The sequence below is a fragment of the Physella acuta genome, unplaced genomic scaffold (assembly GCF_028476545.2).
Source record: "Physella acuta isolate Inbredline_101_S28 unplaced genomic scaffold, ASM2847654v3 ptg002408l, whole genome shotgun sequence".
NCBI lineage: Eukaryota > Metazoa > Mollusca > Gastropoda > Physidae > Physella > Physella acuta.
Window position 1 is genome coordinate 4,885 of NW_026733897.1, and position 26,479 is coordinate 31,363.

Below are 26,479 nucleotides of genomic sequence, written 5' to 3' on the forward strand. Positions count from 1 at the left end.
AAATAGTTATACTCCATTATATTTTCCCTCCTTATTTTAATCAAATGACTTGTTACAAATTACTATCATCAACATCGTGTCTATACTATAGTCGTCTAGAGAGGCCTTAAAATAAATAAGTGGCAAGCGGTCGGATAGCGGTCTAATGTGCATGCACAATATTTTTTGTGCACGTGTCGGTCTTTTGCACTCCGAGGGTATTGGCAAAAAAAATATATTTCTAATATAAGATTTAAAAAAAAATCTTCGGTAGCAAGAACTAACATTTCCGTGGTTGTTAAACATTGGTTGGTGATTGTTTTCTCTTTATCTTAAATCAGTACACTGTCTTTTAAACGTTCCGCGTCTTGGGAAAAATTAACTGTTAGATTTGTTCAAGGATGTTTCACAAGCGTTCTCCAAGACGGTGCGTTATAATTTGTTGTGGAAATGGTTTCGGCCATGCAAATGACCTTGACTCCAACCAAGTGTAACAGTTAACAGACAATGGCCCACTGCGATGGACCTGCAGGCTATGGTGGCCCATAATGAACAGCTTCTGTCGGGATGTTTTCCTCGTGGTAGAGTCACTGATCATACCTTATGTCTATATCGCTTTCAGACTTGTGTTTGGCACGCTGTACCCAGCCTACGCTTCATATAAAGCCGTGAGGACAAAGAATGTGAAAGAATATGTGAGTACATTTTATTTTTTATTTTTCACGTTTTTTTCCCTTCTTTCTCCCCATATTCAAACAGCACATTGACCTACTTGCACACGACGACCTAGTTGATTATCTAGACAATTGTGTTAGAACTGCCGGTGTGCTGGCAGCGGGCGTTGTGTGACACCTGACGGTTCGCATGAATTGGTCAGGCAGCGCCACATTTACCAGCACGATATCTGGCGTGTGGCTGACAGGTCAAGCAGATTGTGGGTCATGCATGTCCGACTGGTAATTTAATAGCCAGTCTAGACTCTAGACGCTATGTCGGGGGGAGGGGGCGGGGGTCGCTTTCTTTTCTTGATGCTCAGGGTGTAGAATAAAGAATTCCCCACAACCATAATATCTCTTCCCGCCCGCCGCCCCCCCCCCCCCCGAGTGTACGATGTAAAATCGTGTTCTCCCGAGCAGTAAAGTGGTATAAATAGTATAAACAAATGCATGAGTAGTCCATACATGTTTTCACAGTTTTCTCAACGGTTCCCTTCCCACCATAAGATGTCGTAACATTAAATCCGCTTCATCCTCTATAAAATATCAACTTAAGCATCCCCTCCAAACGCAGCAATGCCTTTCTAAAATATTCACCTAGCAGGGTTACCGTTAGGTACGTTGATTCTTCATATTACAGTTCACACAAAAAAATCTTAGAATGCGAAATATCTGCTGAAATTTTTGCCCCCAATTTTTTTTTTTTAATGAGTGTGACGTCGCCGACTCCTTCCACACACACTACTACCCCCCCCCCCCCCCCCCCCCCAACAAAAAAAAACACGTTTTGTCAGACTGTGAGCTTTGTCGGCCAAATACTTCCGCCTGTTGTGTTTGATTGTGTCTCATTAGTTTACCCGCTGCATCATCAGTATACAACATTGTCGGTATATGACAGATAGGTCAGTATTTGTGTAGTGTGACTTACGGCCGCTGTATCTTAGGGGACTAACAGCTACTATAGTATTTTCTTAATCTCCTCTCTCTCTCTCTGTTTTAGATAGCCAACACCAAACACGGAGAGAAATGTGTTAATTCACCCTTGCCGTGCTAATGGAAATTGGTTATGTTACTTCACACTTTTGACGTACTTGACATGGAGAAACATATTCTCACATTTTGTTAAACAGGCTATCAATTCACCCTTGCTTTTCTTTGGCTAATGGTGCCGAAGTCATTTTGGCTGAATATCGTTTAGGGTTCCAAGTCAAAATCCTGTATTCGATCTCTAAACATGTCCCGACCACACGACGGCAAGGACACATGTTCACGTTAAGTTTGGTTGCTCGTGTGATCATTATCACACTGGTGTTTAACATAATGAACCCAAGCTGAACTCTGTATTCAAAATCACCAAAGTCAACATCACAGCCAGCTGTCGACTTATGCAAGCATTAGTAGTATTTAATGTACAGTATTGATCCTAGCCGACGTCTAACGTTTTGCCTATAGCGGACTCATGTCACACGGGGCTAATGGTAGGATTGTAGGAAAAAAAGTCACAGGAAAAAAAAACACAGGAAAAAAAAAAACACAGAAAAAAAGTCACAGGAAAAAAAGTCACAGGAAAAAAAGTCACAGGAAAAAAAGTCACAGGAAAAAAAGTCACAAATATATATTTGCATGATATTTGTTAATTAAATATTTAGATAGTGCAAATTAACTTAGGATAATTAAATGTAATGTGTGTAGGCTGTATACGCACAGGAATTTTTATAATTCATCTAAAAATATTTATTTTGAAGTATGTAGATTGTAATTATTTTAAACTTAAGATAAGTAGCATTTAATAGAATGCTCTAAAGTCCACGTTTTTATCGTGCTTTTTTAAAAAAAAATACCAATATTAAATTACCGTGAAATGGTAAGTTCATCTGACTTGCTGCCCTCAACTCATGGCAACAATAGTTATGTTTAGTTCAACCACCTTTACTTCCCACATTTATCACGCTCATTACGTAACAAAACTTAGGATCAAAACAGAAAGCCGAAAAGGTTCAAAGGCTGTCGATGACGCATAACGTCAACAACACAAAATATGTTCAGACAATGCCTACTGAGGAGAGGCCGACCAGAGAATAGCCTATGGCTAAATTTGCCTAAATTTCTTTTATAATTAAATTTTCTACCGCGTTTTTAACTAAATACGTAACAAAAGTTGAGATTGTTGTGTAAATTATATTAGAGTATTTTTACTTACAATTGTTATAAACCATAAAGCTTTTAACGTCTATAAATAATTTATGCTATAAAAAAAATACAACCCACAACAATAAACATACAAAATTTTACAATTCTAAACAAATTTAAAAAAAATATTTCTAAAAAGATTTTTGTGACTTTTTTTCTGTGACTTTATTTCTGTGACTTTTTTTCCGAAATTTTTTTTCCACTGTGACTTTTTTTCTGTGACTTTTTTTCCTAGCAAAAACTGTGACTTTTTTTCTGTGTTTTTTTTTCCTGTGACTTTTTCCGTTTACCAATGGTAGGGGGGGGGGGGGGGGGGGGCTAGGCGGGGCAACATGATGCCTGATTGTTGTTTAACAAACATTTTAATTTTTAATGAGCTTCTATATTACTTTGTTTTTAAGTTTCGTATTTGCGTATGTTACGTATGCTTGAAACATCATAGCACAACTGGATTTTTTTTTTAAATCTGGGATATATAGTTAATAGAAAATATTGCATCTTGTCCAGATAAGCACCGCCACTAATGCGAAATTTAAAGTTAAGCTTATGTATTTGACTTATTTCTGATGTCTACACATTTGAATATTTAAACGCACGCCTTAAAACTTATATACTTCTAGGGTTAGGGATGGGGTTAAAATAATTTTCTTGCAAATTATTATTGACGTGTCCTAATTTCACCCATTCCATTTAATTTCTTTTATAATCTTTTCTGGGTGGCGGGGGTTAACTTTTGTGGGGCTTTTCTGGACGATAGTTGCCAGCATATTAGTGTTAAATCTAGTTCAAAGTCAGTTTTACTTAAGTCATCACACTATGCTAGTTATATACGCTTTTAATTAGTTCACAATGTCTAACAAATCGTGTTTTTATAATATGGCTTTATTTTATATTCAGTTTGAAATTAAACGTCACTAGGTTTCAAATGAGATTTAGGGATTTCTCTATTCTGTGCAGCTGTTTTCACAGCTATTGTAAAACCCGACCTGCTTGCTAATCTTCATCTTTCCCGTCTTTTATCTTCAACTAACACGTACAAAATTAATGTATTACACGACTTGGAAATACCATCCGAAATATTTGTTACCTGCTTGATTTACTTGTGGTTCGGTAATGAATTGTCATGAGCAGTCTCAATGTGCGGGTTATCTATGCAACTTGTGTGTACCTTGAGGCGACCTCTCCCTCCCCCGACCCAAATTGTTGGCCCTGGAACCCCGTCACGTGCGCCGCGGTTGTAATGAAAACACGTTCCAAGAAATCGTCGGGCCCAGATGTTGGCGTAAATAGGGAGCCAGCCTTCAATGCTGTGTGAGGGAGGGAAGGCGGATGTTTGCCACTGTTGCTCTACACGCAGTTGAACGCTCTTTGTTTTTATAAACATTTAAAAAAAAACCACAAGAGAAGACAAAAAATAATAAGAGAAGACAAAAAAAAACCCACCACACCTTCAAACTTACCCGCCCCATTAGTGTTTCGTCGAAGAAATAATTTTCATTATAACGTGATGGGGTGCCGGCGTGCTTTACCCTGCTGGTACGCGGCTGAAAACGTTGTTTTCTATTTATTTTCTCGGCGTCCTACAGATGTGCTGTACTTATCGATTTTTGCCTTCATCATCCCCTGAACAATCGTGCTGAGCAATGAAGATGAGATGCTGCGCCCCACTCTCTCCCCCATCTTCCTTTAGAAACCCGAGAACCATTACATTACAGTGAAGGCAGACAATACCGATTCGTCATTAGCTCCTTTCAATATTTTACATCACCTCTTTATAATTAAACGGGAATAGATTTTTTCCCCCTTAAATTTAGGTTAACCACGAAACGTCGTTTTATTAAAGAAATAAAATAGCCAGTGAAGAAAACACATGTGTATTGATTATTTCATTGCTCACCAGTTTGTAGTGCAGTGCGGTGGGGGGGGGGGGGTCGGAATGTGTAAAGTTAACACTGAACAGTGGAGTTAACAGAAAGAATGCAAAGGCCTGTTTACAGAGCGCTGAATTCTGTGTAAGAAGATTAAATGAAACCTTTACGTGCCGCTGTATGGAGAGAGCTCCTCTCGCCATTGTGATCCTATCATCAAGGTGTGCCGCGTGAACACGCTACTTGATGCTACACACATGTTGTCAGGTACAGCCCCGGGCCGTGTACACGAATAACTGACAACACACTCCTCGCCCCCCATCCCCCTGAGAAGAAAATAAAACCCTTCCCTTTTTTTTTCCTCCCTTCCTTTTCTTGAGGCGAATAAAAGAAAACCTTTACTAAACTCATGTTCGGACACCAGTTTACGTTTAGCCTGAGATGACCCACAAATCCCTTGAACTAAACCGTGGACAGGCGTGTTGTTTGAAGTTTGGCAGCCACTCGGCCTGCTATACGAGGGCAAAGTTTGCTGTCTAGGAGTAAACACGGGGGGCCGTCTCAAAACATCACCCGTGTTTAATCTTCAGTATTGTTTCCCCCCCCCCCCCCCCCCCCCCTCCTCCCACCTTTTCACGCTAAACCATACTTGGGCTTTATATTAGTACTTTACTTTAGATTTGACAATTATATCTAAGGTACTTGAAGATACTGGTTATCTCTTGTTTTGTTTTTTTTAATTTGATGATTATCAGTTGATTTTCTTATCTGAACGTCATTTGAAGTAAACCAATTTAATTTAGCTAAATTGTAAATGAAAAGTGCGTTGTTATGAGTATTATTGGTAAAAAAAATTTTGTGTGTTTGATTGTGTAAGTATTCAGACACAGCGTCTTTGCTATGTCTGAAAGGTAATAAGACTCACCTTTGTAAATAAGAGTGATTATTTTCTCAGTACACTGTCAGAAATTAATGCTATAATTAGTATTGGGGTATGGATTATCGGTAATCGATTGTCCATGCCCACCCATTCATACGGGTAGAAACGTCAATAATGACTCTTAACCTTTTGGACTCGTGTTAAAGTTTTGGGCTAAAATAACTTTAAAACTTATGGAATTATTATTAGTAGGCCTATACTGCCGAATTATTAGAATTAGTTATTATCATTTAGTGACAAGGTTTTTAAACATATCCTTCCCGTCGTTTAGAATCTGATGTATAGTAACAGCCTTTGATTGAATGGTACGGTAGCTTTCACCTGTTTATTTTCGCTTGAGTGAAGGCTTTCTGTGTTCACTCGAACTAATGTATTTTTTCCCCTACCTCGGCTGCCTAAGTCTGTACATGTGTTTTGGGTGTGGTTTTAATGGCGAAGTGATAGGCACGGGCATGTGTATGGACGACTGTGGCGACCGACGCCTGTGTTTAGGTGCGGATAGTTACACGTCAGGTGTGCCATCTCACAACTCAAACTGGGGCTTGTAACATGTGCGTGCTAATGGAGAGTAAAATGTATTTAGTTTTTGAACAGTTACAAGCTTTAAAATAATACCATTTTTCATCTGTAAATACGTGTCTTAAAAAGCTGACATTGCACCTAGTTGCACTTTTATCAGTTAATTGCACTCACATTCAACGCCTTATCTTATAGATAGGTTTTCTTGATATATTGCATAAGGACAAGCAGGTTTTTCTATTAAGGCGAGGGTGGGTCTCGTGCTCAACAGAGATCTGACCTTGGCTTACATCGTCCCCGCCCCATGACATCAGCCACGTGCAGGATCTTTCCACTGGCTTTTTAACACACACCCCTCCCCCAGTCATGTGTTTTCTTCTACGTAACATGGTGTGTACTTCCTTACCTTGTTTCTTTATTCATCGCCAATGTGAAAATAACGCCACTGACCGCTAGTGTTGTAACTTACAGACCTACAATCAGTGTTTCTTCCAGAGTTTTTTCTCCGGGGGGGGGGGGGGGGGAACACTGTTAAAAGTATGTTTTCTATATATATCCCCCCCCCCCCCCCCCCCCGTAGAGATGCCTGGAAGAAACACTGCCTACAATATAGTGCCATGTATCATTTCATTTATAGTATCAGGCGTATAGTTATATAGTTTAATAAGTGGACACACTAATAGCACTGTCCAGCGCTTTAGTAACCCCACCCCCTCGGCATAGAACATATGGGACATGGCAATGTCGGCCATCAAAAACAGCAGCCATGTCAACCAATTATGTTCAACCATTTTCTTTCTCGCCCCCTGCACTCTATCTAACAAAAACTCAACTGCGCTGAAAACGCCTCTGTCGGGAGATGTTTTCCCACATCTGTAATCACACCAGCTGACTCTTTGTTTTTTCTTTCACCCTCACACAATACGTAAAACAAAAAAAGCCACGCGGCCCCCTCTCCCCTTCCTCCATTACGGTGCACACGCCTTATCTTTAGATAACACGTGAGCTTCTTCGAATTGTGATCTCCCTGTACGCCGTATCCCTCCCTAGCAAACCAGTCCAAGATAAAAGAACATTTCCGCTCCTTGGAGGTTGCAGGGAGGGAATTTCTGGGACGGCTTCTTTCCCTTTGGCCCAACTCCCCTAGCCCCACCTCCCCTCTCTCCTACGCCACTGTGTACATCTGTTTTAAAGATTTAAGAGAAAGGGAGGCAACTCAGAAAATTGTTGGACTAGATTTCAAATCTGATTTATCTGACAACATCGCTAGTGGTAAAAGGTGTTGGTTTGCTACATAGCAAACTTTTTACAGCTCCATCAAAGACATAATTTAGATAGCAATGTCAACGTTTTGTTGTAGATGAAAGAAAAAAAGGACACTAGAGAATTTCTGAATAGTCAGTATGTCAGTAATTCCTGTATCTCACTGATATATGTTAACTTTTTTTCTCCAGGTGAAATGGATGATGTACTGGATTGTGTTTGCTCTATTTTGTTCTGTTGAAACATTCTCTGATGTCTTCCTTTCATGGTAAACTTTTTTACTTACTGTTTAGTGTTTTTTTTATTACATAAGAAAACTGCCTATACTTTTTTAATCACAGTGACTGTTAATTCACATATTTTTTCCTCAATTCCTGTATAATTAAAAAAAAACATATTTGGCTCTAGGCTCCCCTTCTACTATGAGTTGAAGATTGTGTTTGTGCTATGGATGCTGTCTCCTATGACACAAGGCTCCAGTTTTCTTTTCAAGAAGTTTGTCCACCCTCAGCTTGCTCGCAGAGAAAAAGTGAGTTTAACTTGGTATAGTGGGTTCAACATTTGATTTCGCTGGGGAAAAAACGTAACTTAACTTTATACAGGGGCTATTTATTAAACTTCAGAAAAAACAAATCTAACTCCCCAGCAATGTTATTATATTTGTACAGAAAAAAATAACCTATATTAGAATGTGCTCTCTAATCGACTTGCTTTGTGTTTGTCTGCTAGGATATAGATGAAATGATTGAGCAAGCAAGTAAACAAGGCTACTCCACACTGCTTACCTTAGGCACCAAAGGCCTTCAAGCTGTCATGAAAACGGCTATCATGGTTAGTTAACTGTTTTCATTGTCATACTTTGCATGGTTATATATTTAAACCCTGAAAATAATTGTCATTTTCATAGTTAAATAGTTTAATGTAAAATTTTTTAACAGCTTGTTTTGACTAACAATGTTTACAAAATTAAATGTGTTGGATATTAAAAGTAATATTTCACTTTAGGAAGATAAGTGTATGAATATTGTGCAATGTATTTGTGCCTCTAGGGTCAGTCAAAGCTTGTGGACCATCTACGAAGGAGCTATAGTACTAGTGATTTATCAAATGATGGACAGAATCTTATAAGTAGACACGAGGCTTTAGACAGTCAAGATGAAGGCGAGGATGAACTAGGTCTGTTGTTCTGTTTTATATGAGATGATTGTGAAGTGTTACAATTTTTAAACATCTATTTATCATAGTGTTGCGTATCTCCTGTCTAAATTGCCATAGTATTTTGTTTAGGAGTTGCTATCAATATTGCAGTAAATCTGCATGAAAATATACATAGATAGGCCTTACATTTAAATGAAATGAGCTTTTGTGTTTTGGGTAATTCAGCCTCTTTAAGCTAATGCAAAATTAGTAAGGTTCAAACTATCATTTATCCATGTATTTAAGCTTGTATTAAATAAACAACACTTATTTTGACATTTCAGACAACAGACTTCTAGAGGACAATGCTGAATTAGAAAGGAGATCTAGAGCTCAACTCTTGAAAAGTAAAAGCCCTGCCACAAGTGAGATGATGCTTTCTATTGCTTTACTAAACATGTAGTTTTCAGCTAGTGCCGCTAACTTTGTAGAATAATACCTTTTGCTTTGATTTTGGTTTTGTAGCATTTTTTTTAGAACAATTAACATGAAAATATACAGTGTAACAATTTTCTTTAATGGATTATTCATAAATGACATCTTGCAATTTTAGCCTATATTGTAAAAGACCTGAATATTTTATCACAACACATTGTCCCCTCCCCCTAAAATAACTAAATTGAGTTTATTAAGTTCCAACCCTCTACTCTCTCATCACCCTGCCTTAAGAAAAAAACATTTGTAATGAAAATCAGTGTGTAGGAAATCCCCTCCCTCCCCCAGCTCTCTAGTTGCTTGATGCTATTTATGAGTGTCCTCTAGAATTAACACAAACATAAAATGCACATATATACATTCTAAACTGCGCTAGAGCAATTACTGAGGAGTACTATTTAATGGTGTTGATTTTCAGCCCTGTCACTGTCTAGTGTAAAGGAGGAGGAAGGGGAGGATGGTGAACATGTTATAACAGAAACATACTCTATTCCTACCACAACTAGAAGACATTATTCCATGAAAGAGGTGGGTCTTCTCACATGTACATTGTACTCATGCATGAATGGCGTATCTTTATTTGAGTTTACAGCCAGGAAAAAAATATTTCAGCATTTTCTTGTGTTGTGCTGGTATATACCACAAGTTTTGTGAAACACATCACCTTCTTCTTAGACTTGACTTACTTGACTTAATCCATTTTACTCCTTGTGGAGCATAGGACCTCAACCATAACCTTTCATTTAGTCCGGTCCCAGTCTGTTGATTCTGAAGCCTGCAAATATATCCCTGCTGTCTTCAGTTCTTCAAGAAGGCTCATCTTGGGACTATTCAGCATATTTAGAATAACAGAATATTTGCAGTATTAAATTGATAGATCACTAAATACAACTCAAGTATAGGTTCCCTTTAACAAATCAGTTGATGGGATGTGCTGACAGTATTTCTTGATGAATATTGTTTTAATGCCCCTTGTAATAGCTGCTGTTAATTTCTATATTGAGTGAAACTCAATATGTTTGTCTGCTGATAAATATCTGTTGTTGTTTTTTTTTAAATTTATATTGCTTTTAAGTGACAATTGCAGTATGTTTACAGTTACAAAAGTCCAAGTTCTTTTACAGATTGGTCAACTTTATGAATAGAGCTTATGCTGATGTGTTATTCTTATTTCAGTTTTATTGTTTAGTAGTTGTTTTTTTTTTCTAGATTATTAATTATTACTTTTGGTTAATCTTTTTCTTTTGTTATATTTTGGATTGTGGATATTAACCCTTTTAAATTATTCTGATTTACAGTGTAGTTGTCATTCTTTGGATGACAATGCAATTTTTTTTTAAAATTATTTATATCACTGATTCAGAAATGAATATTTTTTATGGTCCCCATTTTATTTGGTATTACACTTTTATATTCCTAGTAAACACCTTAGTTTTCCTGCTCTGTTGTTTACCTATCAATGAGACAGAAAATGTAGAATGCTATTGTTTTTCTTAAGGACAATAGATTGAAAAAATGAAAGCATGTTTTTATTTTAAAGAGAAAAAATCAGGAGTCCCGTAAAGCATCAAACAGAGGAAGCAGGGCAGGAATATTGATGGGAGATAACTGACTGTGAGAGAATGGTTGTGTTTATTATTTATGGTTTAGGGTTTTTTGTTTTTGTTCTGTGTTTACGCTCTCTTTAGAAAGGAAGTCAAATGGTATTTGTTTCAGCTTTTAATTTGGCTTGGTTTGGTTTGGCTTGTACTATATTTGCAACATTTTGTTTGGTTTTAAGTAACCTAAGTTGTATTTCCCTATTTTTCTCTACTTTTTAGGGCACAACAGCAGACAATCGCAAGCTACGCAGTCAGTCCCTACCCCCATCCTCTACTCCCTTTGTCAAAAAACCTTTAGTAATTGCCAGTAGTAGCGTAAATTCTAAAAGAAGTATTTTTGAAAATTCTAAAAGTAAAGAAAGCAAAAATCAAGCTGATAGTGATTCTTTAAATAATCAGAATACCTTACAGAAAACTAGCCAGAATTACCCTGAGAAAATTGTGGAGAATGTGGTAATTAGCACCAATTCACCAGCCCATGTTCCTAACACAGTGCCTTCTAAGCAACATTTACTAGTTCGATCCATGTCACAAGACAGCGTGTTAGGCAGGAGGGTGCCATTCATATCCCAGAAGAACACAAGGAGCAGATGGCTGGCTAGATCTCAGTCCCATGACAGTACACATAAATCAGAAACCCCTCCCTTGTTAGCCAAGAGTGCAACGTTGGAAGCCAGTCCATTGAATCTCTCCACTACGTTAACTGTGAGTCAAGAAATAAAAAAACCTGAGGCCGCTACAGAACAGACAGTGGAAGGTGATCTGACAGCCAAATCAAACAGTGCTGGTACTCAGCTGGTGAAACTACAAGAAGACTTGGTAGAGCAGATAATTTGGAGAAGTGTTTCAAAATTTGCCAAGTTACCTGTGATCGAGGAGGTGGCTACCATTGATTTTATCAGCTCTAGTGAGGACCAAAAAGCACCAAGTTCAACTGGTCAGGTTCAAGAAGCTGATGATCCAAATAAAAATGAAGTGCAAGTCATCAGTGTAGATGATTCTCAAGAAGAGTGTAACCTAATCTTCATTGATGCAGATGAAGATTCTGAGCAGTCTGTAACACCAGTCATGAAAGATTCCCCACCTCGTCATACTCCGTATGATGACGTAAAGCTTGCAGAGGACTTGAGAAGTCTTCAAGACAATCAAGCATTTGAAAGGCACAAAGACATGCTTGGTTCTTCCTTTGATGACTCAGACAGTGACACAAGCTATAAGAATACACTGGATAACAAAGACTTTGATAGCTGCTCAGAGTGGAGTGATAACAGCAACTGGGAGACTTTCTCTGAACTGAACAGCTTGGACTCGGCTGGGCTCAGCCAAAAGGAATCAGATGTAGATTCAAAGTTAGATGAGGAAAATGAAGGCCCCTGGAGCGCTCCTAACAGTCCTTTACCTATGCCGAGAGATCCCAGACATTATGATAGAGAGGCTTATGCCAAGAGCCTGCCAATGATTTCATCACAGAGCAGTCAGCGTAGAGATGAGTTTAACCAAATCATGGCCAGACTAAGAAGGGAGGTTAATTCCCCGCCAGCAAGCCCCAGAGAGTATTATTCTGTGGGTAGAGAAACGCCTTATGGGTTGGACAGGAGCTCCCCAGCCAGGTCTGAAGGCCATCGCTTTGACCCTTTTCAGACATGGCACCCACAGCCTGCCGTAAGAAAACTGTCGTATCCGCCTGTAAATTATTTTACCCTGCCGGCTTCACACCCACAGGAGAGGGGAGGCAGAGGGGTGTTTATGAGGTCATCCAGCGCTGAGACCGGAAGCGGAGAGGCTATGTTTTCTGGACAAGGCTACTTATTCAACCCCCTTACATCTGGAATTACTCGCCCTAGGTCACACTCCATAAGTTCGGATCAGACACAAGGAGTACTTTATCCACCTTATTTGTCTAAGAGCCATCCTTCCTATTACTACAAAAAGAAATAAAGGAAAGAAAAGAATTTTTTTAGGTGTGGAATTGTAGCAATAGATAGTTCAGAATAGAGATCAGGATTAAAATTAACATTATTTAAACATTTGCATAACACTATATTAGCACTGAATCAAATAGAGAAACCTCTGATTAAAAAAATTCCTTTGTTGAGTATTTTATGATCCAGTTGTCAAGCAGAAGGGCAGTGTAATTGTGTAGGATGTAATGAGCACCATCAGAGGTAAAGAGTTTTTGTGTTCATCCCTTTTGTCTTGCATTGGTGCTGAGAATGCAATGATGTGTAGGTAGAAGGCAGTGAATAGCAACCACTCTCCCTCCCGTCTCTCTCTAAAGACCAAACTGTCTAACATTGCTGTAGCTCAGATGGAATGCTGTTTCACAGCTGTGTGCTTTGGTGTTCTAAAACAGTAAAAAAAAAAAAAAATTTGTTTGAAATTTTCAGGTTCAAGGTTTTGCTTCAATAACAGTCTTGGTCAATATTGTAAACACATTTTTAATACAAACACTTCTTCCTCTCTTTCTTGTACGTTTATATCATTAAACAGATTTTCTTTAGGAAATGTCAGTAAAACATTTTATTGCTCTAACCACAATGTTTTTCAAATATATGTGTGATTTTGCTGCTTTAAAATATATCTTTGACATGTTTATTTAAGTTTTTGACTAATTCTGTATATTCACTTAAGTTTGCTAAAGTTAAGATGTGTTACTGGAAGGTTTTTTTTGTGTCCCCTCCTTCCCCCAACCTATTTTAATATAAATATTTTGAGTCAATAAATTTAAGACATATTTCTACACCAATCATAGTAAAATAAAAATTCTTTATAATTTGCTGTATTGAAAATTTTTCGTCAGTTTTAATTGTACAATAATTTGAAAAAATCTAATTATATTTTTCATATTTGAACACAAGTATGTCTCTTAAATAGCCATCTCCAATTTCATCTTATTTAATTTTAGATAGTTTTAAGCAATGTGGCAGTAAAATATACATTGTCCCCTTAATTTATCATTTAAAATGTATTATTACAGTTTTAAATATCTTAAATATTATAATAAAAAAATTAAACCTAGTTACTTCTTTTATTTCCAGAAGAGCAAAAAGGTAACCAATCAAACTTGGGTTTACTTAAAAATTAAATTTGGTGGTAGCCTGTTTTTAACTTATTAGATATTTAAGTTATAATCAACCATTTCAGTTCTCTTTTAGAATTGTTTGAATTTGTAAACAAGATTTAATCAACACTAAGCATAACTTCCCTTTTGTTAAAACTTAATACTCTGACTTTTTATGCAAAATTCATTTGTATTTTGTTTTTGGTAATGTACATTATATAAATAAATATATATATATATATATATATATATATATATATATATATATATATATATATATATATATATATATATATATATATATATATATATATATATATTAAAGATGTACACGTTCATAAAATTATCTTTTAATATTGTTGTGAGCTATAGATCTAGTAATTATTTTCCAAGCATTTTGAAATAAACCTCCTTTTTTGGTAGTTTTTAGTTGTACAGACTCTAGACCTTGATATACCCTAATTTACCCATAGACATTGCTACCATCATTGTTTCCTTTACAAAACTGCAATTTGTAACTCATATGTGCATCCATACATAAAAGTGACTGCCACCAATCACTATTGTTATTTTATTTAAAACCATTTTTATATAAAGAAATCAGATGTGAATTTGGAAGTTTAATTTAAAATTATGTTCTGGCTCTAAAAAAGTGCATGATGATATTTTATTTTATAGTTGACTATTTTACACATTTTTTTAAAGTAGAGTATTATTATTTACAGAGAGCTAAACTATACTCTGAAGTCTCCCTAATCTAATCCAACTTTTTTGTTGTATTTTTTACCTTAAATTCCCCACGCATTTAAGCACTTGATTTGATTGAAATATTATAATGCAAGTATGCCATGAAATAATACCATCTGAAATTTTACTTGATCTATTTTACTTTTTCTATTCCTCAGACAAAGCAGATAAATACTTACGGCACAGTTCCCAGGTCTAGAGCCCGCACCAGAGCCACAACCAGAAAATCCATTCTTCCACCATGATCTCCATGCCTTGATTGTTCAAAGGTCTTTCGTATTGTACAGCCAATTGAGACTCATCATTTGCATGGCCCAAAACTAAGAGAAATTCAATGTGATGACCACCCCTCTGCATCCTCTTCACTATCTCATTTGCTTGCAAAGAATGAAACTCATTTTTATTATGTAAAACAGTCGGTCAAGATTTTGGCTCAAAATTTCTATTTTTCGTCTTGGAATAATTAAATCCTAATTTATTTCATAGCTGCTGAGCTCTTCTCTTGTTGTGACTGAATTTCGTAGTTTTTAATAGCCTTATGGGCGTAATTTTAATGGTTTTTTTCTTCTGACATAAATACTCCAAAGGAATTAAAAACTTGGTCTAGCAGTTAGTTGTTGGTTTTTTTTTTCTTATACAAGATATGTACAGCTTTTAATATAGTTTCATTTGCCTTATTTGAAAAATATTTTTTTTTGCTTTAAGTTAGTTTTGAAAAGTTCTTTCTTCATGGTACTACAACAGTTTTTCAGTTGTTGATATTTATTAATTTAGTTTTTTTCATAGGTGTGTTTTGCCTTTGTTCTTTTTCACTCTTTTTGAGTCTTTTGTTCTGACACAAACTTCTCATTATTAAAGTCCTATTTTTTAAAAATAATCATTTGACAGGGTGATTTTATTTCATCAATGGATTATTGTATTGTCAGGTAAAATAAAAACAATATTTGGATTTAATATATATAATTGCTAGCACAAATATTAAAAACGTCTTAACATTTTTTAACTACATGTGACAGTGTATTATACTTTTGAAGAAATTGTAAATCTACATAAACTTTACAACTAAAATAATTATTTCTCTTCATGGACATTTGTTTATTATGTTTTTAGTTTCTAGATCATGCTGAAGTGACTGGTAATGATGAAAGATTGTTTTACAGTGAATTCTCCTTTAGTCATTCATGCTGGCCGATATAACTATTTTTTTTTTACTAAATTGGCTTAGATTAAGATGGGGTTTTTTTTTCCAATATCTTGCTCTAATATCATATCTAGCTGCCTTTATAATGTAATATATTAAAAATATTACACGTTTTTGATACCACTATTCCCATAACAAACCATACAGTTTAGTCTTGTAACCATTGCTCTTTCCAAATCATACTCATAGAAAGTAAAATACTAACAATAAATATCAAACATGTTTTTGACTAAGACCTAAAATTTCCATTATAGTTAGGTATTTATTCCCTCAGCTAGTTGCTTTGGTAGTTTGACAAATATTAATGCAAGGTTTGTATATGCTGCTAGTATACATTAACTAAAAGTTTTCATTAATGATAACTTGAGCGTAACACCTAGTCATCTGAAATATTTAAGATATTTATATCACAAACAATTATTTTCAGAGCTTTTTCAAACACATTCCATTTTTTGCAATGTTTACAACTTTAATTACTACTAGTATACCAAGACTTAATTAAACTTATTAATACCTAGCTGTTAAGAGTGGAAATACCTAACGGTGGAATTTTCCCAACCCAGCATTTTTTTGTACAGAAGTAATGTTGATTGAGGTATGTAAGACTGGTCAAGTGTTTGTTACTTTTTTTATTGTTTCATTTTGAGGTACGCCAGCAATGTTTCATACAACTGGGTTTGCATGTTAGATAACTCCCGAATACACATGACTCCAGCATTATCTCTCTTGTTATTATTGAGTTTTGATTTCCTTCATGATGACCTGCATGTGTGAACCACAACTTTGTGACATCTTTTTAAATTTGTCATTTTGTATGCTTTTTTAAATTTAAATTGCCAACTAAATTCTCTGGATATCCACTGAATCTGATGACATTGATCATTATGTCCCTATTGTTTTTATTGCAAGTTAATCTAATGTCATTATGCCAAAATGTTAAGCTTTTTTTTTTTAAATTTTCTTAGCAACATAATTTTACCTGAGGACATTCTAAAAATGTTAGAGCAATTCATGTTTTGGGGGTTTTTTAAACAAAGAATTTGAATAAAACTGGTTTAACAATCAATTTTGTTTTAATATATTTATTTGGAAATTGTTAATTATTGAGGACTATACACTGATAACACTGAAGTTTTTTTTTTGCACCATGTAACTTTTTATGCTGAAAGTGGATGTGCAATCTAATTAATATGTACTTATGTGAAAAATGTCGTACAATTTCAAAATGTATTCTAGAAATGAAAATCTGAGTAATCCTCAATTCATATGATTGTGTTATTATTTGCTTTTTAATAATATTTTGCATTTGTTCTTCATTTAAAATTGGTAAGTTGATAAATAAATATATTCAGGGTAACTTTCCCTTTCATTTTATTTTATTTTGGATTATTAAAGGAATTATTTATAACAAATTTGAGATTTTGAAAAATGTTTTTTATTTTCTTAACATTATCATAGCTAATACAACTAATATTATTCTTTGAAGTTATAAACTTACAAAAGCTTGATCTGAATAGGTTTATGATGCGATGTAGAATATTTGTTTCAATGGTTGTGCTAAGTATGTGCATATCAATTAGCTTTTCTTAGTTAAATGACTAATGAAAGGTGGTTAAAAGAATAATTAATTCAAATTTTAGAAAAACATTTTAAAATAGTAAGACGAGAATATTTTTTAAAACCATTTTTATATAGCTTTTTATAAAGATAACTATTTCAGAATATATTGAGAATGAGCAAACTGATATTGAAGGATATGTATGTTTTTCAATAGAAATCTTTAGCTGCCTTTTTTGAACATTGTGTGATCCCCTCACTCAAACTTGCCACTTTTTAATTAACACATAAGTGTTATGTGTAGCTTACACCTTTTTACACTGCAGTTTTGTTTGAACAATAGTTGAATCAGTAAATCTAGAGTACAATTTTTAATCTAATATCAAAATTCACAAATAAACATTTACAGCTCTGATTATTTACAATAATTCAAAACAAAACATGAATTTAAAATAAGGAAATTTCATGGTTTAAGGTTGCTTTAAATTTCTTTGTACTTAATCCTCAACTTAGTAAAGACCATGTCATTGAACCTGTTTTTTTTTTTAAACATCTGCAATATTTCAGTTATTTAATATGATGGAATGTTTTGAACATGGGGTAATTGTTTTAAACTTTTGAGGAATCTTAAAAGATGTGTTAATCTACAGTGTATGGAGATACGAACATGATGCTATATAACACATGGGTACCATTACTGTACTAAGTTCTTGTGACAGGAGGACATTTACAAAAGTAAAATCTTTATTGTACTAAGATGTTGGGTCATCAAGACAATCTATTCTAGTGAACACCGAGCTTCCAGTAGCTTATGAGCTTCCATCTATGTTTAAAACTTTATTCAAAAAAAATATTATTGGGTATTCATGAAAACCAATCTATACAAAGATACTGTACAGAAAAAAATAATTGTTTATGCTTGATGTTCTTTTAATTTAGTTCCACGTATAATGACTTGGCATGTTTCTTTTAAATGATACATTAGAAAAATGTATACCCTATCACCAGAATTTTGATTGTGTGTATACTTTCACATTAGTTTTTGTGCAGTTTCATATTAACAATATAGTTGACATGAGGCATATGGAGTTATTCCCCATTTACTGTTTGATGTGTATTTTTGAATGATTATATACATTGTCTGCCTGATACGAGTGCATGCTGCTAGACCCATTCCATTTTTATTTCAAGTTATAATTTAGTTATTTAATTACAAGATGCAAAAATTATACGTCTAATTTATTTTCCAATAATTTTGTTGCTTTTCCATTACAGTAGTGCAGTTTTTAATAGTTTAATAAACATTAATATTTTTATTAGATGCTGAGATTTTATGAATAGTTCTAACCTTAACTACGCATCTGATTTATTTTTCTATAGTGTTTGTTTGTTCAATTACAGTAGTTATTTTTTAAGCTTGATTAAACTAACATATTTAATTTAGGTCTTGAGCTTTTATATATAATGATAATTTTAATTACAGAAGTCCTATTTATTATGCTTGTTTCAAATTAAGCTTTACATTCATCATATTTATCTTAAGTAATACAATGTAGCCACTTGGATACTATAACATTTGAAACATTGTCTTAAAGAATGAACTTCACCTCCCCATTGAAAACACAATTAAAATGGTGTACTTAAAATATGTGGGTGTCAAATATTTTTAATTTGTTGATAATTATTCCTGAAATATTAAATCATTAATTTTTACCCCCCACACTTTTTTTGTTATTATGCTCAATAAAAAATATGTTTTCTGCTGTAGATTTTAATTTTGTTTTTTAAAAAAATGATCTGTTTCTTTTTATATTTGCACCATTTATTATGATGCTTTGCTGTTTACTTTGTTTTGTTGCAGATGTAAAGAAAGAAAAACAATTAAATAAATACTCTGATCCAATAGCTGTGAGTTTGAACAATTCTTTGTTTCAGTGTTGAAAGGTATGGTTGATTTCATGCTATATATGCAGTCAATTTAACTTTTGAGAAAACCATTTTTGGGACGAATACGTGTTAAACTCAAGTCTAAAACTTATATTTTCATGAGCAACATATAAAATTGTTGGATTAAATAAGTGAAACATATAAAATATTATTTTATAATATATTAATTTTGTAATATATTAATATATATAATTTAATATTGAATCATCATCTCCATACTCTATACATTGTGGTTTATAGTTTATTTCTGATACTATTGTAGTCTGTTTTTAGTACTTAAAGATTGTAAATGTTATGGTAGCCTACATATAGGAATCATGTACATGCAGATAAGTAGCCTAAATAGAACCTATCCTGACATTATACATCCACTTGCTTAGGGGTATATCACATGCTTAACTTCTGTTACCTGTTTAAAATGACTGGAGAAAAAAGATCTAGTTTTGTGTATGTTTGTTTAATAACCTACTGTAACATGAAACAATGAGAACAGCGAGGTCGGGTGTCACCCGGTGCAGCACTTAATGGTGTCACCCCCTCCCAGAGGCGTTGCGACCCTTCCTGGGGACAAAATTTCAAGTTTTCGATTTGCACCCCCCCCCCCTCAAGCTTTCGATTTGCACCCCCCCCCCCCCCCCTCAAGTTTTCGATTTGCACCCCCGCTCAAACTTTCGATTTGCACACCCCCCCCCCCCCACCTCAAGTTTTCGATTTGCACCTCCCCCCCCTCAAACTTTCGATTTGCACCCCCCCCCCTCAAGTTTTTCTCTATATATTTTGCTATTTTTTGCCTTGGTGTCACCCCCCTAAATGGTGTCACCCGGTGCGGTCCGCACCCCCCCCCGTCCCGTCCCCCCCCCCTCGCTACGCCCCTGGATCAAGGCATCATTTCCTCCATCAGGCAAAAGCTTGTGTGGAAAATATGTATGTGCAGTGCTCTGCAAAGACTCAAACAGGGCTATTTGTATTATATAAACTAATGATTCTGTAGATTAGAGGGAAATTTTTTATAGATAATTTTTAAAAACGTGTGTGACTCACAAACATGTAGAATGCAGGATGATTTAAAAGTGAAAAACTAGCCAGCTATATTTTCTATATTTATTTTTGCCATTAAATTTAAGGCATAATCTCATCTGGACTTTTTATTGCTCTGGTTATCGTGGTTACCTTTAGTTTTATAGTCCACCATAACAATAAATAGTTTGCTTTAATGGGGTAAAGTGTTGTAGTAAATGTTACTACGGTCTACTTTTTCAGGTGCATTTACCTAACACAGAACAATCATCACTTTCTTTGCAGAAATTAAACCTAACATTGTATGTAGTTTCACTTGATCATGTCATGGATAAATAAAGATACATCTAATGTGTGTTCTGGGGGGGGGGGGGGGGGGGGGGGGGTACATGAATAAAGCTATAATGTTCTAGACCCAAGATATAATATATATATATATATATATATATATATATATATATATATATATATATATATATATATATATATATATATATATATATATATATATATATATATATGCTATGTCTCGGGTCAGCTCGTTAGTATATATTTTAATAGAGAGAAATAAACCTGGGAGTGTTCTCCCCTAAACTTTCTCGAATATTTATAATAATAATATTTATAATAATATATATATAACACTACGGAGGATGGCAACTGGGAATACAGACATGATTTTTTAAAATCCATTTTTACATTCACAGAAAAAAAAGGTCACAAATGTATCTTTGCATTGAATTTGTTATTAGTTGTATGTATTAAATATTAAGAAAGTGCAAATCGACTTAAAATTAATTTAATGTAATGAAATGTGCGTAGGCTGTATACGTATAGTGATATTAGGTTAGGTTTGGTTTGCCTGTCGTCCCTACTGGGACATAGGCCGCTGACAAGAGCTTTCCAGACGTCTCTGTTCTGGGCTAGTCTCTCCAACTGTCCCCAGGTGTATCCAATCTTCTTGGTGTCTTCTTCCAGGTCACGTCTACAGGTCTTTCTTGGTCTGCCTCTCCTCCTCCTGCCTTGTGGATTCCAGGTGAGGGCCTGTCTTGTTATGCTACAGAAATTAATCGCTACAGAAATAGTGGTATTAATAACATGTAAATATTTAGTGTGAAGTATACCTCTATACTTATAATATTTATTAACACACACACACACGTACACACACACAGACATACGGAATGTCGAACACCTGCTTCAGTTAAAATTCCAATTTAAGCTATTTTGCCATTTCGATAAGTTGAAGTTATGTTGCCATAACGATGAACTTTCCAGTACCGACTAAAGTTTGGTTTAATTTCCGACTAGATAAAACTCCGCTTCCTGAAAAATTATTGTAAAAAAATTAAACTAGCACTTTAATAACAAGCTTTTATATAAGTGTGCACTATAAAAAGTAGAAAATAAATAATTGTCTTTAAATATGTATTAACGCACTACTATTTAAATAAATATAAAATAAAAGCGTAGGTCATTTTATAATTATTTAAAAAAATTGCGCATTGTTATAAATTTAATGAAAATCATTATTTTAGTGCATAAAACTTGTTATTAAAGTCATTTAATATTTTTTTTAAACTGAAAGACCAGGGCACAGCATTTAGTCTGGCCCCTACCCACGCAGATCTGTCCGGCAAAGGTTAAACCCTTCCAAAAGGACGAGGATTTGCAGGGGGTTACTGGGGCACACAAGCCATCCAACCACGCCAAGGCGCTGTGCCGTTAGGATGGCCCATGTGCTTCCGTTACGGTTTCACGGGCCCATTAATGAGTGTTCTGTCCACCCGCTCGCACGTCTCCCATTGTTGCTTCGCGAGCGCACACCTAAGGGCCACGACAGCGAGATGTAGAGGGTTGGCCAACCCTCTACACGGCGCACTCGCAACCGATTGGTAGCCAACTTGCTCCACAACAATGGCATGCGTAACGAGCGAGTGGACACTCTAAAAAGTGGAACACCTATATGAAACAATTGTTGCCGTACTTGTCACATGGGAGAGCTAGGCCTAGCTGACGAGAATTTAAAATGAACTACAGAACAATAAATTACGCGGACGTAAAAGTAACGGCTTCCCTTGAAAAACGCTCTGTCGTCTGCAATAGACAAATCGTGTTTTCTTTTGTTTGTGTGGTGTGTTTGTGTTTACGTGGACGTTTATGTGTGAAGTTTATTTACGCTACCGTCTACACATAAAAATGTCATTCAAATTACAATATCCATTTTCAAACAAAGTGCTACCGCCACCTGCGCGCAGCGCGGTGCGCTCTGATGTTATATCCATATTCCCACTGTAGCGAAGCGCGGTAAACTCTGAAGATACCGACACCCGCGCGTAGTGCGGTGCGCTAAAAAAATACCCGCCCAATTGCGGGGAACCCCATCTGCGCGCAGCGCGGTAAACTCTGAGGTAATATCCATATAAACACCGTTTATTGTGAATTACCTTGTTCTGGATTTGCAGTTGTTTACAACATATATCTACAAACTGCCCCACCATGCTTGAAGCAAACCCTTTACACTTTATTTCGTCAATAGTAGCCACTATATCTATATCACAGTTACACTCTGGGCAAGGAAATTTAAAATGAACTACAGAACAATAAATTATGCCGACGTAAAAGTAACAGCTTCCCTTGAAAAACGGTCTGTCGTCTGCAATACACAAATTGTGTTTTCTTTTGTGTTTGTGGTGTGTTTGTGTTTACGTAGACGTTTATGTGTGAAGTTGATTTACGCTACCGTCTACACATGAAAATTACAATATCCATATACATAGATCTCTACGCCTTTGTATATTAGCCTGTTTATAGCTTATATAATATAATCAGAGTTTTTAATTAGAAGGAACTTTTTAATAATGGCGATCACATATTTTTGCGCCTCTTCTTTGGATAGCGCCCTAGGCGACCCCCTAGTTCGCCTTATAGGTAGCGCCGGTCCTGATTATATGTCATAGTAGTAGAATATACAAAAAATTCATAAAAAACGTTTTAATAACAAGCTTTTATGTAATGATGCACTAAAAAGTAGAAAATAAATTATAGACGACTATTTAAATAACTATAAAGAAAAGCGTGGGTCACTTTAGTATCTATTGGATACCTTTACTAATGTTAAGGAAGACACCCACGCTTTTCTTTATAGTTATTTAAATAGTCGTCTATAATTTATTTTCTACTTTTTAGTGCATCATTACATAAAAGCTTGTTATTAAAACGTTTTTTATGAATTTTTTTTTCAGTACTTTACATGTTTTATTTACAATAGAGTTACATGACTAAAAACCATTGCGCGCCCACTGAACATCACGTTCAGTAGGCGCGCAATGGTTTTTGAACGCAGCCATTACGTGATGGCGCAGCTATTGAAGGTGATGACGCGTGTGGTGTGGTTGGCTAGACATGCCTACTAATTCGGTCCAAATTTTAATTAATTCGTTAAAAATCAATTAGGCATCCAATTAAGTCAAATTTAGTTTCAGATTGCATTGTCTTCATGTCTTGACCCACGTGCCAAATGTGAATCGTATCGGTCAAGTAGAACTGTCCGAATTTTCACTCCTGCGTTTCCGTCTGGACTGACGACAGAGGAAGTGAGTTAAATAAAAGCTTGTAAAAACCCTAACTACGATAAAAATCAAGTAAACATCGATATCACCACCGTTGTACTAAAAGCGACTTAGGGAAAAACATTTCTAGCACTGAATTATATTTTTAGCGTAAGGTTTTATTTGAACGGAAGTTACGTTTACAATATCTTGGCATAACTTCTCTACATTAAAAGTAAACAATATTTAAAGCTAACAAACTTTAACTTCTCTCGGTTTAGTGAATAAAAAAATGATTGACGCCTGTACCAGCAGCACGAGTTTGAGTAGTGGTCAATCTACAGAACAAGATCAACAGTACCTACGAATAGCAGTACGAAAAAAAACTTGTCGCCACAGAATTCACATGTGTCTAAAAAAATGCCAATGGACATGGCTATACAGGCAGAAACTAGCAGGGAAGGAAGCATGTTTGCTCAGCCAGAACAGTTGGGTAAGCTGCGCTTGAATTATTTTATCGTACGAGCTGACCCGCGACGTAACATACGCCGCTATTTATTTTAATTTCTATTTTCAGTAATTCATAATTGGTGAATGCTGCGACTGAAATTATTTTGCGATAAAACACTATCAGTATCAGTAACTAGTGAAGGACGATCAGAGTTCTTCCAGGCATCTCTACGAAGCCCCCCCCCCCCCCCCCCCCCCCGAAAAAATTCTACCGCCCCCGAACGAAATGAAATAATGAAATTTATATAATTTATGTAGAAAATATATAATTTTAACAGTGTCCGCCCCCCCCCCGATAAAAAGTCTACTGTCCCCCACCCCCCGAAAATTTCACGTGCCCCCCCCCCCCCCGGAGAAAAAAGTCTGGAAGAAACACTGAGGACGATTATCCTCACTTTACACTCCTCTCTATCCCCCCCCCCCAGCCTCCGTCAGTGTTCCTCCAGACTTTTTTCTCAGGGTGGGGCACTTGAATTTTTCAGGGGGTGGGAGGGGGGGGGGGGGGTGAAGGCGGATAAAATTTAGGGGCGGACACTGTTAAAAGTATATACTTTCTATATAAATTCCAATTCGTTCGAGGGGGGGGGGGGGAGGGGCTGTAGACTTTCTTCGGTGAATCTTGATCAGTTACGGGATCAAAAACCTAAGCTCTCGTTTTTGCGAGAAGTTAAGTGTATTTAACTGTTCATCTCACCACACACCACCCATCACATCTACTCTCCCCCATATCTCCCCTCTTCCCAAACACATACCCATACACCTCCCCTCTCCCCCACATCTCCCTCTCCCCATCTCCCCACATCTCCCGTCTCCCCACACACATACCCATAAATCTCCTCTCTCCCCACTCACATACCCATAAATCTCCCCTAACCACACACATGCCAATAAATCTCCCCTCTCCCCACACACATACCCATAAGTCTCCACTAACCACACCACATACCAATAAATATCCCCTCTCCCCACACACATACCCATAAATCTCCCCTCTCCCCACACACATACCCATAAATCTCCACTAACCACACACATGCCAATAAATCTCCCCTCTCCCCACACACATACCCAAAAATCTCCCCTCTCCCCATACATGCCCATAAATCTCCACTAACCACACACATACCAATAAATCTCCCCTCTCCCCACACACACATACCCATAAATCTCCTCTCTCCCCACTCACATACCCATAAATCTCCCCTAACCACACACATGCCAATAAATCTCCCATCTCCCCACACACATACCCATAAATCTCCACTAACCACACACATACCAATAAATATCCCCTCTCCCCACACACATACCCATAAATCTCCCCTCTCCCCCACACACATACCCATAAATCTCCCCTCTCCCCACACACATACCCATAAATCTCCACTAACCACACACATGCCAATAAATCTCCCCTCTCCCCACACACATACCCATAAATCTCCCCTCTCCCCATACATGCCCATAAATCTCCACTAACCACACACATACCAATAAATCTCCCCTCTCCCCACACACACATACCCATAAATCTCCGCTCTCTCCCACACACATACCAATAAATCTTACCTCTCCCCACACACATACCCATAAATCTCCACTAACCACACACATACCCATAAATCTCCCCTCTCCCCACACACATACCCATAAATCTCCCCTAACCACACACATACTCATAAATCTCCCCTCTTCCCCACATGTCCCCCTCCCCCTGTACCTAACATACCCCTCTTATCTATTCTTATCTATCCCCCCCCCCCCCCCGGCAGAGTTGTCTCTTGAAGAATTAAAGTATCCTGATGCAACGGAGTTGGCCATCAACATAGATGATCTAAACACTGTCATGGCAACAATCAATTTATTCCAAGATCTTATCAGCACACAAGTTCACGCCCTGAACAAGACCCTGTCTGACCTGGAGTCGGCACCGTATCCCTGGGTGGCTGTCATCATTCTCAAGTCTGTCAAGGACAGAGCTGCTTTGTTAAAAATAACGTACAGTTCATGGTTGAACGTGAGTTGCCTCTCTTAAGGATCTAAAGCTTGGTTAAGTTTTACTGCTTTGTTTTAATCCTTTTTAAAAAGTAGACTGTAGACAGTATGTGGTGGTATGGTTTCTCTGGCCTGAGCAAATGAAAGGAATGGCAGTAGCGTAGCGGGGGGGGGGGGGGGACATA

General features: G+C 36.3%; 2 protein-coding genes across 2 annotated transcripts; both read left to right on the forward strand.

Moving 5' to 3' along the window:
- Window positions 1-390: 390 nt before the first annotated feature.
- On the forward strand, window positions 391-19,179 carry LOC131933222 (uncharacterized). The gene is made up of 9 exons (XM_059290011.1): window positions 391-674; window positions 7,667-7,743; window positions 7,884-8,004; window positions 8,205-8,306; window positions 8,525-8,651; window positions 8,957-9,037; window positions 9,526-9,635; window positions 10,928-12,873; window positions 14,675-19,179. The coding sequence occupies exons 1-8, from the start codon at window positions 528-530 to the stop codon at window positions 12,644-12,646; spliced, it is 2,484 nt and encodes an 827-aa protein (XP_059145994.1). The 5' UTR covers window positions 391-527; the 3' UTR covers window positions 12,647-12,873; window positions 14,675-19,179.
- A 6,897-nt stretch (window positions 19,180-26,076) lies between these two features.
- Window positions 26,077-26,316, forward strand: LOC131933223 (oxysterol-binding protein 2; the record flags this gene model as incomplete). The annotated part of the gene is given in 1 exon segment (XM_059290012.1): window positions 26,077-26,316. A coding segment is annotated over 1 exon segment (171 nt), but the record flags the coding sequence as incomplete, so codon positions are not given.
- Window positions 26,317-26,479: the final 163 nt, after the last annotated feature.

Excerpts from the sequence above, each read along its gene's own strand:
- LOC131933222 (XM_059290011.1), top strand. The coding sequence starts at position 528 with ATGAACAGCTTCTGTCGGGATGTTTTCCTCGTGGTAGAGTCACTGATC. Across the intron at positions 675-7,666 it reads CAAAGAATGTGAAAGAATAT|GTGAAATGGATGATGTACTG; the intron begins GTGAGTACATTT and ends TTTTTTCTCCAG. Across the intron at positions 8,652-8,956 it reads TGAAGGCGAGGATGAACTAG|ACAACAGACTTCTAGAGGAC; the intron begins GTCTGTTGTTCT and ends TTGACATTTCAG.